Source organism: Triplophysa rosa, linkage group LG13 (assembly GCF_024868665.1).
Source record: "Triplophysa rosa linkage group LG13, Trosa_1v2, whole genome shotgun sequence".
NCBI lineage: Eukaryota > Metazoa > Chordata > Actinopteri > Cypriniformes > Nemacheilidae > Triplophysa > Triplophysa rosa.
The window spans coordinates 6,577,253-6,594,863 of NC_079902.1; the positions used below are offsets into that span (position 1 = coordinate 6,577,253).

General features: G+C 38.6%; 3 protein-coding genes across 6 annotated transcripts in view; all 3 read left to right on the forward strand.

Moving 5' to 3' along the window:
• matr3l1.1 (matrin 3-like 1.1) lies at window positions 1-11,786 on the forward strand. Its single transcript, XM_057349006.1, has 22 exons — window positions 1-118; window positions 903-2,510; window positions 4,642-4,703; window positions 4,988-5,026; window positions 5,107-5,156; window positions 5,250-5,350; window positions 5,436-5,546; window positions 5,646-5,777; window positions 6,169-6,285; window positions 6,580-6,704; window positions 6,899-8,177; window positions 8,398-8,473; window positions 8,597-8,631; window positions 8,726-8,857; window positions 9,344-9,483; window positions 9,554-9,902; window positions 10,019-10,150; window positions 10,230-10,360; window positions 10,537-10,627; window positions 10,738-10,825; window positions 11,302-11,423; window positions 11,511-11,786. Exons 2-22 carry the CDS (start codon window positions 963-965, stop codon window positions 11,538-11,540), a joined length of 4,890 nt encoding a protein of 1,629 aa, XP_057204989.1. The 5' UTR covers window positions 1-118; window positions 903-962; the 3' UTR covers window positions 11,541-11,786.
• On the forward strand, window positions 11,785-15,841 carry tmem216 (transmembrane protein 216). Of its 2 annotated transcripts, XM_057349012.1 has the most exons (6): window positions 11,785-11,869; window positions 12,276-12,289; window positions 12,371-12,464; window positions 12,560-12,652; window positions 12,924-13,125; window positions 15,729-15,841. In XM_057349012.1, the coding sequence occupies exons 1-6, from the start codon at window positions 11,857-11,859 to the stop codon at window positions 15,742-15,744; spliced, it is 432 nt and encodes a 143-aa protein (XP_057204995.1). In that variant the 5' UTR covers window positions 11,785-11,856; the 3' UTR covers window positions 15,745-15,841. The 2 variants fall into 2 exon arrangements, with proteins under 2 accessions (XP_057204995.1, XP_057204994.1); XM_057349011.1 differs by lacking the exon at window positions 11,785-11,869 and having other exon boundaries at window positions 12,248-12,289.
• The window catches only part of pde6a (phosphodiesterase 6A, cGMP-specific, rod, alpha), a 23,770-nt gene continuing 21,889 nt past the window's right edge, over window positions 15,731-17,611 (forward strand). For 2 of the 3 annotated variants that reach the window (XM_057349009.1, XM_057349010.1), the window contains exon 1: window positions 16,717-17,204. In XM_057349009.1, coding sequence (XP_057204992.1) covers window positions 16,728-17,204 — 477 coding nt within the window. In that variant the 5' untranslated portion in view covers window positions 16,717-16,727. Of the gene's footprint in view, window positions 15,819-16,673; window positions 17,205-17,611 lie in introns of those variants that run through there. The other variant, XM_057349008.1, reaches the window with a different exon arrangement.

Genomic DNA, 17,611 nt, shown 5'->3' on the forward strand with positions numbered 1-17,611 from the left:
TTTTGAAATATTGCTGTTCCGGTTTATAAAAGGAAGACAACCGTCTTATGACTCCTTTGGCCTGAGCCGCCGCTTTGCAGAGCTTCAGAGATCCGGTATTTTACTTCAGATTCTACCGGTGAGTCATACGAGTAAATATAAATAATTGACTTTTTAAATCACTGTATATGACATTTATAATTCGGCGATACCTTAAATTACCGCTAACTGCGTCAGCAGGGGCTTGGCCCTTAGCCTTAAGGCCAAACGCACCGATTAAGCATTCATTTTAAATATTACCTACGAAACATGCATTTCTCTTCAACCTCGGAAAAAATAACATTCTAAGCCAACATATATAGGATAAGTTAACATAACTGTGGTGAATTTTCTGAAGGGATGTGACTCGAAATGTCAAGCAGTTTTAGTATCATGGGGTGTGCTAAATGCTATGTTGTCTGACGTATTATTCATCGTTAAATTCTACTAGAATTATAAGCGCAGTCGCATGACTTAATAAAGTATTTGTACTTTTAGATGTTGAGTTTTATCTAAAATGGTGACCAGTTGCAGAACCTAGGATTTGCACCTCTTTTTTTTTTACATAAATGTGCATACAAATGAAGTAAAAAACGGTATAGCAATTTATTGAGATGGCTCCAGCACAATCAACCTGCTAGTTGCCCTGTTACTAGCCTGCTACAGCTGTTTTTCCAAAGTTATGTAAGAAACGCCCACAGACCTCACAACACATCCGAAAAGTGTGAATGATTTGATTTCTCATCTCAAGGTAAGCGTGATCAAGGTGACAGACTTGAGCAAGGTGACCGGCAGATCTCCAACCCGAAGCTGATCTCTTCATTATTATAAATATCAATCAAGGAGAACCCACATTCTCGTTACATACCATCTTTTTTTAACAGGTGAGGAACAGCCAATACTGCACGAGCTGCTGTTCTTGGCAGTGCCTGACCGCTTGGGACATGTCTTACAATAATCCATACCGAAAACCGCAAGATGATTTCACCACAAGCCAGGACATGTACCCGGACTCTCAACGTACGTATCACCGAGAATCTGGTGCTTACAGGTCAAGAGTCGGCACCACATCTCCAGAGCAGATTTACTCTGCACTGTCTCTTACCTCAGAAGAGTTGTCTTCTATTCCACCTGGTAAGGCTTTGTCCTTTCTGCAAAGCTGCGGATTAGATGCTGGGGACCTTAAAACTCTTGCTGAGCTCCCAGAGCATCTCATCTCTGCTGAGAAACTTCCAGAGCTTCTCGGCGAGATCAAAAATAAGAAAGCTGCCAACATGTCTTCATCTAGGTCCAGCACACTCCAACACGGTTCATCAAGTCACTCCTGGGAGGATAGGAGATACACTGAACCGGTTGAGTATTCCTTAGATTTACCTGTTCATCAGTCATATTCCCATCATCAAGAGCAAGCTCAGACCTTGGATGACCAGTGGGGAAATGCCCAACCAGCTAGCTCTTCAGCACACACATACACAACTTCTGAGTCAAATTTTGTGGTTGAATACAACCATCTAAAAGACAAAGACACTTATTTCGATAAAGCGCCTTATGCTACTGAATCTTCAAGGCAGAAAACGGCAGCTGTGTCACAGTCTTACTCTAACTACAGCAGGGACGACAGTCAACCCGCATATTTGTCCAGCATAGATGTCGGGCGACCGTCACAACTCTCCAGCAGAGATGTCGGACAGTCCTCAAACTTATCCAGCAGAGATGTCGGGAAACCGTCGTATGTGTCCAGCAAAGATTTCGGGCAACCGTTGTATCTGTCCAGCAGAGATGTTGGTCAATCCTCACACCTGTCCAGCAGAGATGTTGGGAAACCATCATATCTGTCCAGCAAAGATGTCGGGCAACCGTCGTATCTGTCCAGCAAAGATGTTGGGCAACCATCGTATCTGTCCAGCAAAGATGTCGGGCGACCGTCGTACCTGTCCAGCAGAGATGTCGTGCAACCGTCGTATCTGGCCAGCAAAAATGTTGGGCAACCATCGTATCTGGTCAACAAAAATGTCGGGCAACCGTCGTATCTGGCCAGCAAAAATGTCGGGCAACCGTCGTATCTGGCCAGCAAAAATGTCGGGCAACCGTCGTATCTGGCCAGCAAAAATGTCGGGCAACCGTCGTATCTGGCCAGCAAAAATGTCGGGCAACCGTCGTATCTGGCCAGCAAAAATGTTGGGCAACCATTACCGCTGATCCCAAACCTGTTCAGCAGAAGTGTTGGACAACTCTCAAACCTGTCTAGCAGAGATGGCGGGCAATCTTCTTTTATATCCAATAGAGATGCTAGCCGTTCCCCACACCAGACCAGCAGAAAGAGTCAACCTTCACACCTCTCCGGCAGAAATGTTGGTCAGTCATCTCATCACCGGAAGACAGGGGTTCATAAGGTGCCAACCAGGAAGGAGGCGTCCGACTTCCATGGAAGAACTCCACCAGTATTTCCCTATGCTTGCGTACTCTGCGAGATCACTGTTCTCTCTAACAAGGCAAGTAGCATTTTCGCTCTTACAGATCCTGCATTACCAGCTTTTTACCAGAGTTTTTATCAATGAAAATACACATTAACATACAGTGGCATTACAGGTAAGTCAAAGTGGCTTGTATTTAAAGGTATTTTAAGTACCATTAAAGGTATTGGTAACACCAAAATTCCCCCATTCTTTACTTAGCCTCATGTTGTTCCAGACTGGCATGACTTTAAATAACAATTTATGCTTTGAAGAAAAAAATAAAGCTGTGTTAGAGACCAGGGGCTGTCAAGTTTTCTAAATGACAAAATTCTACAAACGTACCATTTAAAAAATATATTGTGATGCCTTTGTTATAGAAATAGTAAGTTTAATTTAATTGCACCGTATTTGCAGTATATGCAGTAATGACTTGCATATTTTGCAATTTTTTACACAAAGCTGTAGAATTTCTTTTGAACACCTGTGTATATAAGCACCCTTCATGCAGTAATCCTGGTAAATTACCATAAAAGTACCAGACATCTCAGGTAAATACACAAATGTTCTGTTCACACAGACGAGTGCTCCCTTTTTTTACAGGTAAGATACCATTTACACATCAATACTGAAATACTGGTGAACTCTGATGTCATTATTGACCTTTTATAAATGGCAGGGTATGGTTAAAGGTGCAGTTTTTGATTTACAACTGCCACTAGCGTTGTATTATAGATTTGCAATGAATCTATGTCCAACCACGGCGGTGGCCAACACAGTTCAAAAAGATGTCGTCGGCTGCAACAGCGTGTCTTCTCATGTTGTCGCAGGGAAGAGATCATGCGGGCATTAGAAAGACTGTAGAAAGAGAGATGTCTTATTACATAAAAATAAAAGGTCTGTGGATTTTAAGTATAAAAAGGATAAAAGTCAGACAGGAGCTAGGACCTGCGTTAATATTTTAAAGACTTTCCAGTAGGCTTTTAGTAGAGATACTCATAGATTTCTGTGGAGTTAACATACTTTCCAGCAGAGAAACGTTGGAGAGAAAGTTCATCTAAAAATCACCCCCGAGGAGGTTGCTTTGATTCGGATCAGTATGTGAGTAACACTGGTTTTTCTGTTTGTTAGAACCAGATATGTTGTTGTTATAATATTGGCTGTGTGACGGAGCATTTTTGCATCATTGTTTGTCTGGAACCGCTTTAATATTGTACTCGTTCAGATACTGGAGGGAGAGAGAGAGCGCATTGGCGCTAAAACTGGAGAGAGAGCACGTTGTACTCTTTTACTCAATGATGAATAAACTTAGTCAATCTGCGGGTCACATGCGTTCCGGACTGTAGCGCATGATCCATATGGATCTCGGATCACCTCCAATCCGTTTCACCACTATACCGCAGGGGAGAGGGAGAAGAAACGCGCGCTGTAGAGTTTGTCCGTTTAGGGCTGCTGTACAAAACATGGTGGCGAATTCAATGTACAGTATGTAGGGCCGCTCTGTATGTAGATATAAACAGCTTATTCTAAGGTATTACAAACATAACGATTCATTACGTAAGGTCTTTATACACTTCTGAAGAAATTGCTTGGTATATTATATTGCAGATCCTCCTAAAAACCCCGTATTGTTCCTTTAATATCAGAATATATGTAGTGACAATGTTATAGTTTTTGTGGCAAAAGTTTACATTTGTGCAGTTCTTGATCCAACAAAATCATATTTCAATCTTATCTTAACATTGGTAATATACTGGTTTTACTGGTTAAGTTTACTGGTAAAGTTGTCTTGATTTACTGATATTTTTGATACACATGTTGTATATCTAAAAGGGCTAAAGACAGCGTTTAAATTTATGATGTTCTGTTACTTTTGGAGCTTGACAGCCACTAGTTACCTAAAACTGGAGTTCCACAATAAAAGTTGCCTGGGTTTGGAACAAGATGAAGATTAATGATGATTTTTTTTAAAGAACCTGAAATCCAAAGATACTTAACGGCATTTGCTGGAATCAACATTGAGAAGCATTTTCTATAGGTCTTTGTGTTTTAAATGCTATAGCAAAGATAAATTTCTCACAATATAGACATGAACTTTATAGATAATATATGTACTGCAAATAATATTGACAGTTCATTTTTGTAAACTAGGTTCTATCCTTTGTTGTAGGACTGGTCTGTGCATATAAACGGACCTCAGCATGCTAATAGTCAACTCAGTCTTGTGGAAAGGTGAGTTATCTTCAGTTGTATTCTTTCATTTTGTCTGGTCATATAGTCTGATGGTTGGGTGGTGGGTTAACACGTTTTTACTTGGTTAACAGAGATTACAAACCTTTTATTTGAAACTGCATGCACTGAGAATTAATAAACAGAACAATAATACTAGGTTGAGTTCAGGCAGAATATGAATCTTGGTGATAATGATGTGCATGTGAACATCCAACAAGCAGATCTTCTCAGTGCACCAGGATGTTGGTTTCTGGTCTGTCTTATGTATGTTTTCCTACCTCCAGATATCCAGAATGGGATCAGAAGATCCATTCAGCTCGCAGGTAGTGCCAGTCCCCATTATGTCGTATTCTTGAAAACACCTTTGCATTAGTTTGTTGTTAAAATTTGCACATTGTTTCAGGAACGAGTCTGTTCCTGAGAAGCCACTATCTAGAACCACACAGGAGCGAGGTAAAGTCTTACTCCCGTCTATATCCGCATCCATATCTGAGCATCCTATTTTATTTTCCTGTAATGTTTTAATTTTTGACTCTTTTCTCTAAGGTGAAACATCAAGCAGTAGAAATGGTTCCTCGAGCAGCAGGAGCGGATTGTCAGGCAGTAAAAGCAGCAATAACCTGAATAAAACAGAAGTGAATGAGAAGGTCAGTTTTTGTTGGTCATTTTCAGTTTTTTCTATGCTGTAGATGATTTAACATTTAAAGGTTATTGCAATATGTTCAAACACAGTGCAAAATGGTGTGTGTAAAGTTCGAGGTGGATGAAGTGAATGAAGCTTACCTGAAACAACTGCTTGGCCAGTTTGGAGCGATTGTCAAATTGACGATGTTTTCTAGGATGGTATGGCTTTAAATGCTTGGTTTTCTTCTCCCAACAAATATATGAATGTGTTTCATGACTAAATGCTGAAATATAGTAATAAAAACGTAATTCTTGTAGGCTTTTGTGGAGATGGGATCAACAGACCAGGCGGGGGATGTAGTGAAATATTTCCTTCAAAACCCCTTGAAGGTCAAGGGCAAGCTGCTAGAATTTTCCCTATCGTCGTTGTCATCATGCAGTATGATCCAGGTGAACAATGCTCTGAAATGGCTGAAAATGCGATCTTGTATTTGTACAGTTTTGCATTGTTGCAAACAGCTTTACAGAAGATGCATTTTAGAACGAACGGTAACGGTAGAAGCGTAAGCAAAAATGAAATGAGAAAATGATGAAATATGGACAGTTTCATTGGACGCACGCGCCTTGCCTGAAATTAACTTTTGGTCTGTGTTTGGTAATAATATAACACAATTTTATATATAATTTTGATTCTTTGTGGAGGTCAAACAAATTTTTTTGGGCGGCATACCGTTAGTTTGTGTTGTTGCCGCTGAAACCGTCTATTACAAGACATTAAATTGTTGTACATAATAAGAGAAACTAAATGATTTCCTGTTCCTGTTTTTTGCATGTTTCACAGACTTCTTGTGTGGTGAGCTTCATGCCATTACCTGCTGGAGAAGGCGTGAGCTCCGAGTTGATCGCCATTGCGAAGCGCTTTGGATCAGTAAAACATTCCCTGTTTTTGCCAAGCCGGGTAGCCAAATCAATTTCAATTATCGAAAGTAGGGCTGTCACATTTTTACTACACGATTTTCATGGCTCTTAAGACAAGATGTTAAACAGGTGTAAAACCACCACCTACTGTGTTGAAGTGTCAACTAGATACTAGCGCTGAATTATTTATGATATTAACATGTGTAGTATTAACACATTATCAGTAATCACAGCCATTAATATGAGTTATTGTCAATACCACCAGTATAATGAGACACCCCAATTGAAAATAGTTTTATTATTGTAGTGTCAAGACTATGTGCCTGTTTTACAGGGTTATGTGGAGATGGGCAGTCCTCAAGAAGCCAGCAAATTGGTGGAGCATTATTCCACCAATTCACTGAAATTGAAAGGAAAAACCATCCACGTTAGCTTCTCAGCGGAGTACCTGAAACTTGGGTAAACATGTTCCGCTGATCTTATGTTTGCTTCTTGTATGTTTGTATGTGTTATGTTCGTGCCATGCGAAAGTCTTTTAAATAATAAAGAATTTTTGATATATTTTTGGAGCTCTGGTGTGCCGACTTTTGTTACTACTTGTATGTGACATTTATTTCAAGGTTAAAGTTTGATTATTTCTCTTCATGATCCAGTCCTGAGAAAGAAGAACCCGTACCCAGGAGCAGCAACAGGAGGAGGAGGAGTTTAAGCCTACAAAGAAGATCCCACAGTTCTCGAAGAGACTCTCCCAGTCCCAAACGAAGGTCCTCTGTAGAGACATCCAGGTCCCGCAGGAGTTCTGACCCCAGGAAACGGCGACGCTCCAAAGAAAAGTCAGGACGGGATCATTTATCTAGATCTCGTTCCAGAAAATCACCTTCCAAAGACCAAAGCAAGCAAACTGCCGAGAGTGCAGAGGAAAAAACCGAAGACAAGATAGATCAATCTGATACCCTGTGTGATGACAGTGATCTCGAAGGCGTGGCTGTTATAGCAGATGATTGTGAAGAGCTTAACTCAGAAGATGAAGAGTACATTGAAATCGATCAGGAAGATGATCAAGAAGATGATGAGGATCAAGGTTCCTCAGTGGCTCTGGATGAACAGGATGAATCTGAAGACATGCAGGATGTGAAAGAGTCCGATGATATAGCTACAGATGTAGACACGACAAAATCAGAGAGTGTTTTAAAAGATACAATTGCAGATGAATCAAGTGAGTGCAAGGATGCCAAAGAGCTTCAAGAAAACCAAGAAGCAACAAAAGAGGAAACTGTAGAAGGTACAGATGGGTCACTAGAGTGTAAAGAAGCACAAGAGCTTCAAGAAAACCAAGAAATAAAACAAGAGGAAAGTGTAGAAAGTACAGATGGGTCACTGGAGTGTAAAGAAGCACAAGAGCTTCGAGAACAAAAAGAAATAAAAAAAGAGGAAAGTGTTGGAAGTACAGATGGGTCACTGGAGTGTAAAGAAGCACAAGAGCTTCGAGAACAAAAAGAAATAAAAAAAGAGGAAAGTGTTGGAAGTACAGATGGGTCACTGGAGTGTAAAGAAGCCGAAGAGCTTCAAGAAAACCAAGGTATACAAAAAGACAAATCTGTGGACATTTCAGATGGATCTACTGAGGAAGATAAGGAGCCTCAGCAAAACCAACAAGCAACAAAAGACGATACTGTGGAAAGTACAGATGGATCACTGGAGTGTAAGGAAGCCCAAGAGCTTCAAGAAAGCCAAGAAGCAACAAAAGAGGAAACTATGGAAATTGCAGATGGATCAATGGAGTCTAGGGAAGTCCAGGAACTACAAGAAAGCCCAGAAGTACAAAAAGACGAAACTGTGGAAATCTCAGATGTACCAAGTGAATGTAAGGAACCCGAAGAGCTTCAACAACACAAAGAAGTGCAAAAAGACAATACAGATGCAATGGAACAGGTAAACGCCAGAAGTCTTGGTTAACTTTAACTTTGTAGTTAGGAATACAGAATACATTTGCTCATGTAGAGGTGGAAGTGTCTGGCTTGAACCCGTCACTGAATTAAAATGTAATATATATATATATATATATATATATTAGTTCATATTGCATGTAATTCATATGCATTATTCTACAATTAAAAAGTCAAACAGAATGTGAATTTGTTTCTGTGTTTAGGAGGCGTCAGATGTACCTGTGAATCTGGATAGTTGCATTACCCTAGACAAATTTAAAGAGGAAATGACCGAGAAAGGTATTTCTCTTATACAGATCATATAAAGCTATTCGATAACTGCATACACAAGTTTTGTATTTATTTTTCTTATGTTCTTTGTTATATGTCAGGGTACTTTGACTATTTCTCTTGCTTTTTTAGGTGATGCAGAGGAGATCGCTACTCCAAGCACTGGGGTTAGTCTGTTTTTCATGACAGAAAATGGTCCTTCATAAATAATTTATAAAAAAAAATTTTTAGAGTTTTTACTCTTGTCTAACGTTTTTATAGGAAGAGTATGGCAGGGTCCTTGAGGTGAAAGGTTTTCCTCCAGCTAAAAAATATAATGAAGATGATTTGCTGAACATTGGCAAAAAGTGTGGAGAAGTGGCAGGCTGTTGTCTAGTTCGCAACCATCGAAAGGTAAAATGATCTTAATACTTTGTCAGGGAGACTTTGAGGCGATGCTGTCCTGTGTTTTATACCTTTTTATAAATCATTAAAAAATCATTACAACAATGAATAGTGTGAAAGTTGCAGGAGAAAAAAGACTACAGTAAATAGTAGATGAAATATGTAAAAGTAATAGATGGCCAAACATTTTACAAAAAGTGTCACACTTTTGTGAGTGTTATTGAGTGATGTTAAAAACTGAAATTTTCATTGATTTTTAAAATGAACCGTTTGAACTGATTCACAGAAATTAATTAAATAATTATATACTTTCACACTCGTGAACCATGAAACATTGTAGGTTTGTCAAACAAGTCTGATGACAATCCTAATGATCAGATAAAAAGCACATTAAAGTCATTGCAATATTTATGAAAAGTTTTCAACATATCACCTGTGAATATGTGTTTGTATGATCTTTCTCTATGACAGATAGTAATGTTGCTTTATCTTCAGGTGGAGAAGGCATTAATTGAGATGGTGAATGCTACTGATGCTTCTAAACTGGAAGCTGAGTCTAAACGGCAGAGCTTTAAACTTGGTGGCAAAGTCTTAAGGATAACGGTGTCAACCAAATACACCCATATAAAAAAAAGGTAAGTTCAGTTTAACATGCTTTTCTTATACGCTTGAATATTCTGATACATCAGATTTATTTTATTTCAGAGTAAGCGTTGAATCTGATTCTGAGAAAGCAGACGGTGAGACGCATGTTGAAGAGAAAAATGAGGAAGTCGTGCATGGGGAAGAAAAGAATGAAGAAGTCATGGATGTAGAAGAGAAGAACGAAGAAGTCATGGATGTAGAAGAGAAGAACGAAGAAGTCATAGATGTAGAAGAGAAGAACGAAGAAGTCATGGATGTAGAAGAGAAGAACGAGGAAGCCTCATACTCATCGACTCCCTGTGAGGAGATATCAGGAATGCCTGCTGAGACACAGACCTCTGAAGAATGTGCTGAAGCTCAAAAGGAAACCAACCTGGACACAATAATGCAAACATCCAGTGATGAGGAGGTAACATCAACAAATCTTGACAAACCGAACCAAACATCTGCCTGTAAAACATGGCAGTGTTATATCTTACTAATAGACCGCTCAGCTAACACAGGGTTTTAATTCCTTTACTTTAGGAAGATTATGGCAAAGTTCTCAGAATCAGAAACCTTCCATTCACTGATGAATACACGGATGCAGACTTTGTAGGCATTGCAGAACGGTATGGAAAAGTAAGGCACCATTGGCTGTTTCGCCCGGATCATATGGTTAGTATATTTACACTTCGATTTTGAACCAATTCAATGGATTCATCAACTAAATCTGGCGGCTCCGTTTTATTATTAGGGACTGATTGAAATGGAACATGCATCTGATGCTCAGAAGGTTGTAGCTGCAGCCAACAACAATGAAATTTCAATCGCCGGGAAACATCCCAAGATTAAAGTGTCGTTGAAACACAGCCATTTAAATAAAAGGTATTTGGAAATAATTGTGCACTTTTAGGACTTCCATCTCTATGGAAACTAAACATCTAATAATACTTCAGTTACATTGTTAAAATGCATTGAGGAAGGTGCAGCATTTGTCTGGCTGCTGTTTATTGAATATCAACCACAGATGTTACATCTTGCTGCTTTGTATTGGTTCCTAGGTATTTTCAACATGGATCCATTAACGGTTCTTTACAAACACCTGCTGATATGGAGAATGAAAAGGATGAATCCAAGACACCAAACCTTAATGTAAATATCTGTTGCTCTATTGATTTGCTGTTGGAATATTAGGGTTTGCCAACTAGGTTTTCTACATACAGGTGCAACAATATATTTCTTGTATATTATACTGGTTTTAGGATAATGAAGGTGTGAACTTGGAGGATGAGAAGCTGGTTGACAGAGCAGAAAAAATGATTGAAGATTCACTGTTAGATGATGCCGTGGGTAAGGGTGTGTTCATATACACGACGTGTACAAGCTTAAGCATTATAGAAATAATTTGCACCAAAATAAAAATTCTGTCATTTATTTACCCCTATGTATACCTGTATATGACTCTTTCCTCTGTGAAACACAAAAGAAGATATTTTGAGAAATGTCTATGTGATGATTTTTAGTTCATGTAATGGAAGTCCATGGGGGCCGTCGTTGATTGATTTCCAACATTATTTAAAATATCATCTTTTGTGTTCTGCACACAAGTCAGTCATACATGTTTAATTGACATAAGGGTGAGTAAACAATGATAGAAGTTTTATTTTTTATAGTGAACTGTCCCGTTAAAACGTCCAGTCATGCTAAAATGCATAACATGGTAACAGCTATGAGTTGAAATACCCGTTCACCTGTTGTCATCAAAGACAACTATTAACCTTCTTTTGCTTACAACGTACAACTGACCTGTGGCTTTATACCAACAGGCACAGAGTTTGTTCGGCCTGTGGTGGGCTACTTTTGCAGCTTGTGTAACGCCATTTATGCCAGTGAGGAAGAGGCCAAGAATCAACATTGTAGGACTGTCTTGCACCATCAAAAGCACAAGGTAAACACTCTTTTTTGGATTACACTTGCTATCTGCTGAGGGTTTTTCCTCTTCAATGTGGTACTAACATTTCTTAATCTCTTATAGGAACGCATGGAGCAAAACGGTTCAACATAAACCAGCCCAATTCAGAAATAATGAAGTCCAGAGGAAATGAGCTTCTTATAGTTTAATTGCTTTGCAATGTACATTGCCATTTTAATTTCGATATGAGTGTGGAAACAAAAAAAAGTGGGATTTTATGTTGGGGAAAAAAAGAAAAAAATGTGTTTTGTAGTCATGAAGCATGTACTGTGCTACAGTGTATTGTATTACGTTTATAAACAGTAAAGCATTTTGCTCGAAATAAAACACGGCTCCTGTAATAAGCTGCTTTTCTTGATGTGTGTTTTGATTGGACGGCGGTGCCGCGCCGTTTCCATGACAATCCAACATGGCCGCTTACGGTAAGCAGAACGCTGAAATATTGTGAGGGATGTGATCCTAAACGTTACGAATTTTGTATTATCAAGTTAGATTTTTAATGAAATAAATTGGAAGTGCTTTGTAAAACAACTGTTGTAATAATGAAGTTTGATTTTGATCAAACTTGTTACGGAGATATAGCTTACGTTAGCCAGTCATTTCGTTAGCCAGCTACTGTCGTCCTCTATACCGATTTCGTTATATTAAAATCGTTTTGTATTATATGTATATTATATTGCATTATAAGTTAATTATAGTCGGTGCCTTTTAAAAAGCAAAGTATATTTTAACACTGCTTCAGAACCGAAAGCTAATATAACGTTACACTGATAAGTTGATAAACTTTTAAACCCACATTCTTTTATTCATATTTCATGTATCTTCCAGGAAGACAGCCGGTTGTATCCTTTACAGATAGCTCGTGACTGAGCTCTTAAACCTGTGCGTGATTATTTTTTGTGATTTCTTAACAATTGTGTCAGTTGTCATCCACATCACTGCAGATCCTCTTTTATCTGAACGGCTGGTATTTCGCTGCTTTCTTCATAGCCGAGTGTCTCATGTTTGTCTACAAAGGTGATGTATAGTATAACTAATGCTCTCAGTATCTGAGTGCATGTCATATGTGTTTCATACGTGGAATTGATCACTGTTTGCTGTAACTTTTGTAGGTGTGTTACTGCCCTACACTCAAGCTAATCTCACACTAGATGTTGTTCTCCTGCTTCTCTTCTTGGGCCTCGAGATCCTCCGACTCTTCTATGGTCAGTGTGCAAAGATGTTAACTAGTGTTTACATGTGAGACCATTATTTCTATTAGAGCACTAACACATTCAGTCTGGAAAATGTCTACAAAGTACATATGTGGTTGCGTTTTGAAACAATGCATTTTCATATTTATTGTGTCTGGAAAATACCACACAGCCCTGCATCAAGATCATCATTTAAGTTCATAACCAACCTTTTGTTTTCCTTCAAATGTATGAAAGTGTGTTTAATTTGTGTATCCAAATGCATCTTGAATGTGTCTTTCAGGCTGGAAGGGAAACCTGTGTCAGCGCTCTCTGGCACTCTTTGTCAGTGTTTGTGTTCTGGTGCCCTGTGCAGTTCTGAGCGTCTACTACCTTATATTACAGACGTTTGTTTTACGCCTGGAGTTTGTGCTCAATGCTGTATTGCTCTGCTTTTATGGTCTTGAGCTGGTTCTGGGACTGATGACTATCTCCGTTTTTTTAAGGTAACCGTTTCTGTTTTTGTTTGTTTGTTTTACAAAGTACACTTAATGTTTATTTTAAGTATACTTAATTAAACTTCAATTATATACATTTTAAGTGTGATGCTAGTAGTAGTATGCTTGTATATGTATTATTTTGATAACACTTTGGGTGCCCACTTTTAAGTAGTACATTTTGTGTACACATCTATTTCAGAGAAGTACATAAAAAACATTATTCAAATAATATACTGATAGCACACTTGAAGAAACTTTGTAAGGGCAATGTAAAGAAAAATAATCCAATATAAACCTTAAAGGAGCAATGTGGAGATTTTAGCGGCATCTAGCAGTAAGGTTGCGAATTGCTCTGTAGAGCAGTTTGTCCATTTAGGGCTACTGTAGAAACAACATGGTGAATTCCATGTAAGGGGACCCACGGTCTAACTAGATGAAATAGCTCATTCTAAGATAATAAAACATCACGCTTCATTATGTAAGGTCTTTATACACCTCTGTACACATAGTTATGTATATTATATTGCATTTCTGTCAATAGATCCTGCTTAATATTACACATTGGACCTTTAAGATATAAAGTCTAAAAAAAGCAATGCTTTCTAAAACAAAACTATTTTATTTCGTGCAACTCGTGCAATTATTTCGGCATGTCTGCTCATGATTTTGGGTAGTTGACAAATATATCTTACATGTGTCCTATTGTGTGACATAGCAAAAATAAAAATAAACTAACAATGAAGATAAATCTTCCTTATGCTATTTTATATATATTTTTTTATTTGAATATATTTTATATTATTATATTAAAAATATAAAATTATATACAGTGAGGGAAATAAGTATTTGATCCCCTGCTGATTTTGTAAGTTTGCCTACTTACAAACAAATGAAGGGTCTATAATTTTTATGGTGGGTTTATTTTAACTGATAGACACAGAATATTAAAAAAAATCAGGGGAAAAAAATGTTATATAAAGGTTATAAATTGATTTGCATTTCAGTCAGTGAAATAAGTATTTGATCCCCAAGCAAAACATAACTTTGTACTTTGTGGAGAAACCCTTGTTGGCAAGCACAGAGGTCAGACATTTCTGATAGTTGGTCACCAGGTTTGCACATGTGTCCGGATACATTTAGTCCACTCCTCTGTCAATCTTTAAGGTTTCTTGGCTGTCGCTCAGCAAATTGGAGTTTTAGCCTCCTTCACAGAGGTTCTATAGGACTAGGGTCTAGAGACTGGCTAGGACATTTAATGTGCTTCTCCTTAAGCCACTATTTGGTTGTCTTGGCAATATGTTTTGCGTCTTTGTCATGTTAAAGGCTCATCCATGACCCATCTTCAGTGACCTAGTTAAGGGGAGGAGGTTCTCGTCCAAGATTTTACGGTACATGGGCCCGTCCCTCAGCCCCTCAATGCGGTGAAGTCATCCTGTATACCTGTAGCAGAGAAAAAGCCCTAAAGCAGAATGTTTCCAACACTGTGCTTCTCTGTAGACATGATGTTCTTGGGCTCATAGTCAGCATTTCTCTCCCTCCAAACACAGGAGTCCATTTTGGTCTCACAGCAGTGCCAGCACTTTCGCCAAAGCCTTTTCTGAATCATTTTTATGTTCATTGTCAAACTTAAGACGAGCCAGGCGGGCCTTCTTGGGCAGGAGGACCTTGCGGGTGCTTCAGGATTTCAGTCTACTGTGGCATAGCGTGTTACCAATGTGTTACCAATGTTTTGCTTGCTAACTGTGTTCCCAACTGTCTTGAAATCATTAACAGGCTTCTTCCGTGTAGTTCTGGGCTGATCTTTAACATTTCTCATGATCATCTTTACCCCATTGGGGAAATATTGCAGGGAGCTCCAGAACAAGGGCATTTGATAGTTATTTTGTATATCTTCTATTTCCAAATAATCACACCAACAGTTGTCTCCTTCTCACCAAGCTTCTGTCTGTAGCCTATTCAAGGTTTGTGCAGGTCTCCAATCTTGTCGCTGACATCCTTTAAAACCTATTTGGTCTGGACCATGGTGTTGGAGAGGTTGAACTGGAAGATACAGATTCTGTTGGCAGGCATCTTTTATATACATAACAAGCTGATTTAGGAGTACTTTCTTAAAGTGACAGGACTAATCTGTGGTCCATATAGGCACATAACCAATCTGTGGAGCCAGAATTCTTGCTAGTTGGTAGGGGATCAAATACTTATTTCACTGACTGAAATGCAAATCAATTTATAACCTTTATATAACATTTTTTTCCCCTGATTTTTTTTAATATTCTGTGTCTATCAGTTAAAATAAACCCACCATAAAAATTATAGACCCTTCATTTGTTTGTAAGTAGGCAAACTTACAAATTCAGCAGGGGATCAAATACTTATTTCCCTCACTGTATTATTAACAGTTTATTTTCAAAAATTTTGCTGTCACAATATAGGACACATGGTACAGTTTATTTGTCAGCTAGCCTTTAATTAGCTGTCTTTGAAGGGCCAACACTTATTCATCTGTGTGTATGAATTTATTGCATGTATTTCTAAACCTGTGTAATCTATTTCGAGGTGTTACGTAAATCATCTGGTTGTAAAATATTTTTCTTTTCACACTTTTCCAGGGGAAATATTTATTGAGTCTCTGTGAAGCTCTGACAATCTCTGACGTCAAGACGAAAACACTTGGAATACAACAAGCTGCAGTCTGTCAGGTTGAGAGCTGTCAGGATTTGCCTTACAAAACATGCACACACGGCGATTTTTAAAGGCATAGTTTACCCAAAAATGAAAATTCTGTCATGAATTACTCACCCTCAAGTTGTTCCAAACCTGTATGAATTTCTTTGTTTGGTTAAACACAAAGAAAGATATTTGGAAGAATGTTAGCAACTAAGATTTCTGGGGCACTATTGAATACCATAGTAGAATTATTGTTTTTTTTTTGTTCATTTGAACACAAAATGAAATATTTTGAATCATTTAGGAAAACAAACTGGGGCACCTTTGACAACCATTTTAATGGTGGTCAATGTTCCCCTAGAAATCTCAGTTGCTAACATTTTTCCAAATATCTTTATTTGTGTTTAACTAAACAAAGACATTTTTATAGGTCTGGAACAACTTGAGGATAATTCATGACACCATTTTTATTTTTTGGGCGAACTGTCCCTTTTATGTTTCAAAAATGCATTTTTTCTAAACAAATATGTTAAGCAACGGTCTAGTTTGTGATGAAGTGAACCTTTGTTTCCTTTTCATATAATGTAAATGTATGTATGTAAATCTAATGATTATTGTTATTAAATTGTCATATGAAACAAAGGTTTTTTGTTCAATAAATGGTCAGCTGGGAGCTTCTAGAACATTGAACACAGTAGGTTCATCGAGCACAAACATTGTGTAAACACCCAACTACATTTGTTGACAAATGTTTTGATATACTGGATTAATATGTGACTGCTGTCATGTGTATGTCATAATCCCATTACAATTGGACAGGATTATGTGGCCTCTTTAAAACAATCTCCAATAATCCCTCGTCTTTCTCATCTGGGTACACACAACAGCACAGAGCTTCGAGCAGTTATATAGAAAACTCCACAGCGTAACATTTCCCTGACATGGCTGCAGTGGACAAGGATGTGGCCGAGAAGTTTCTGGACAGTAACCCCACATTTGCCAAGCAGTACTATGACTCCAGGTTCCGGGCCAAGGTCATTTCTGACCTTCTGTCGACCACCAAGAAAACCGAAGTGGATATCAGCTCGTACCATGACCTGAACTCTGTCGAGGAGTGCGAAATCATTTTTGATATGGTGCGGGACATGCAAGAAAATTTGCAGATGGAGCGGGCGGTCTTCAACCTGATGCGCCATCTCTCCTTCATGATGCGAGCCGACCGCATGAGTCTCTTCATGTACCGTCAGAGGAACGGCATTGCTGAACTGGCCACGCGCCTTTTCAACGTCCATAAAGACTCCACGATGGAAGAGTGTCTGGTGCAACCAGACAGTGAGATTGTGTACCCGCTGGACACAGGCATTGTGGGACATGTGGCCACTGTTAAGAAGACCGTCAATGTACCTGATGTCAAACAGGTAGGGTTATGATTATGAACCATGATCAGGAAGCTTTGCATCAATAAAAGGAATGTGTAATTGACACAATGGCCTGAAGAGGGCAGTGCAAGACTTGTGTTTGAGAATTTAATGTCATGATTTGGCAAAAATAGTTAATGCATAATTATTCTGAATGCGTACACTCTGCTTTGCACCCTGCATACATTTTGATTGTGCAGTGATTTTTATTATGACCAATAGTTAAACAAGCTTTTCGTGTGCGTGGATTGGAAAGATGGAATTTCATACCAATTATTAGTGGGCCGTTGCTGTTTTGGGTGATAAACTTCAGTTGATAAATGTGCAGTAGACATTGAACAGACAGATAATGTATGATTCAATGTGATTTGTAGAGACGGCCGTGAAATCCTCTCGCTTTGATTAGA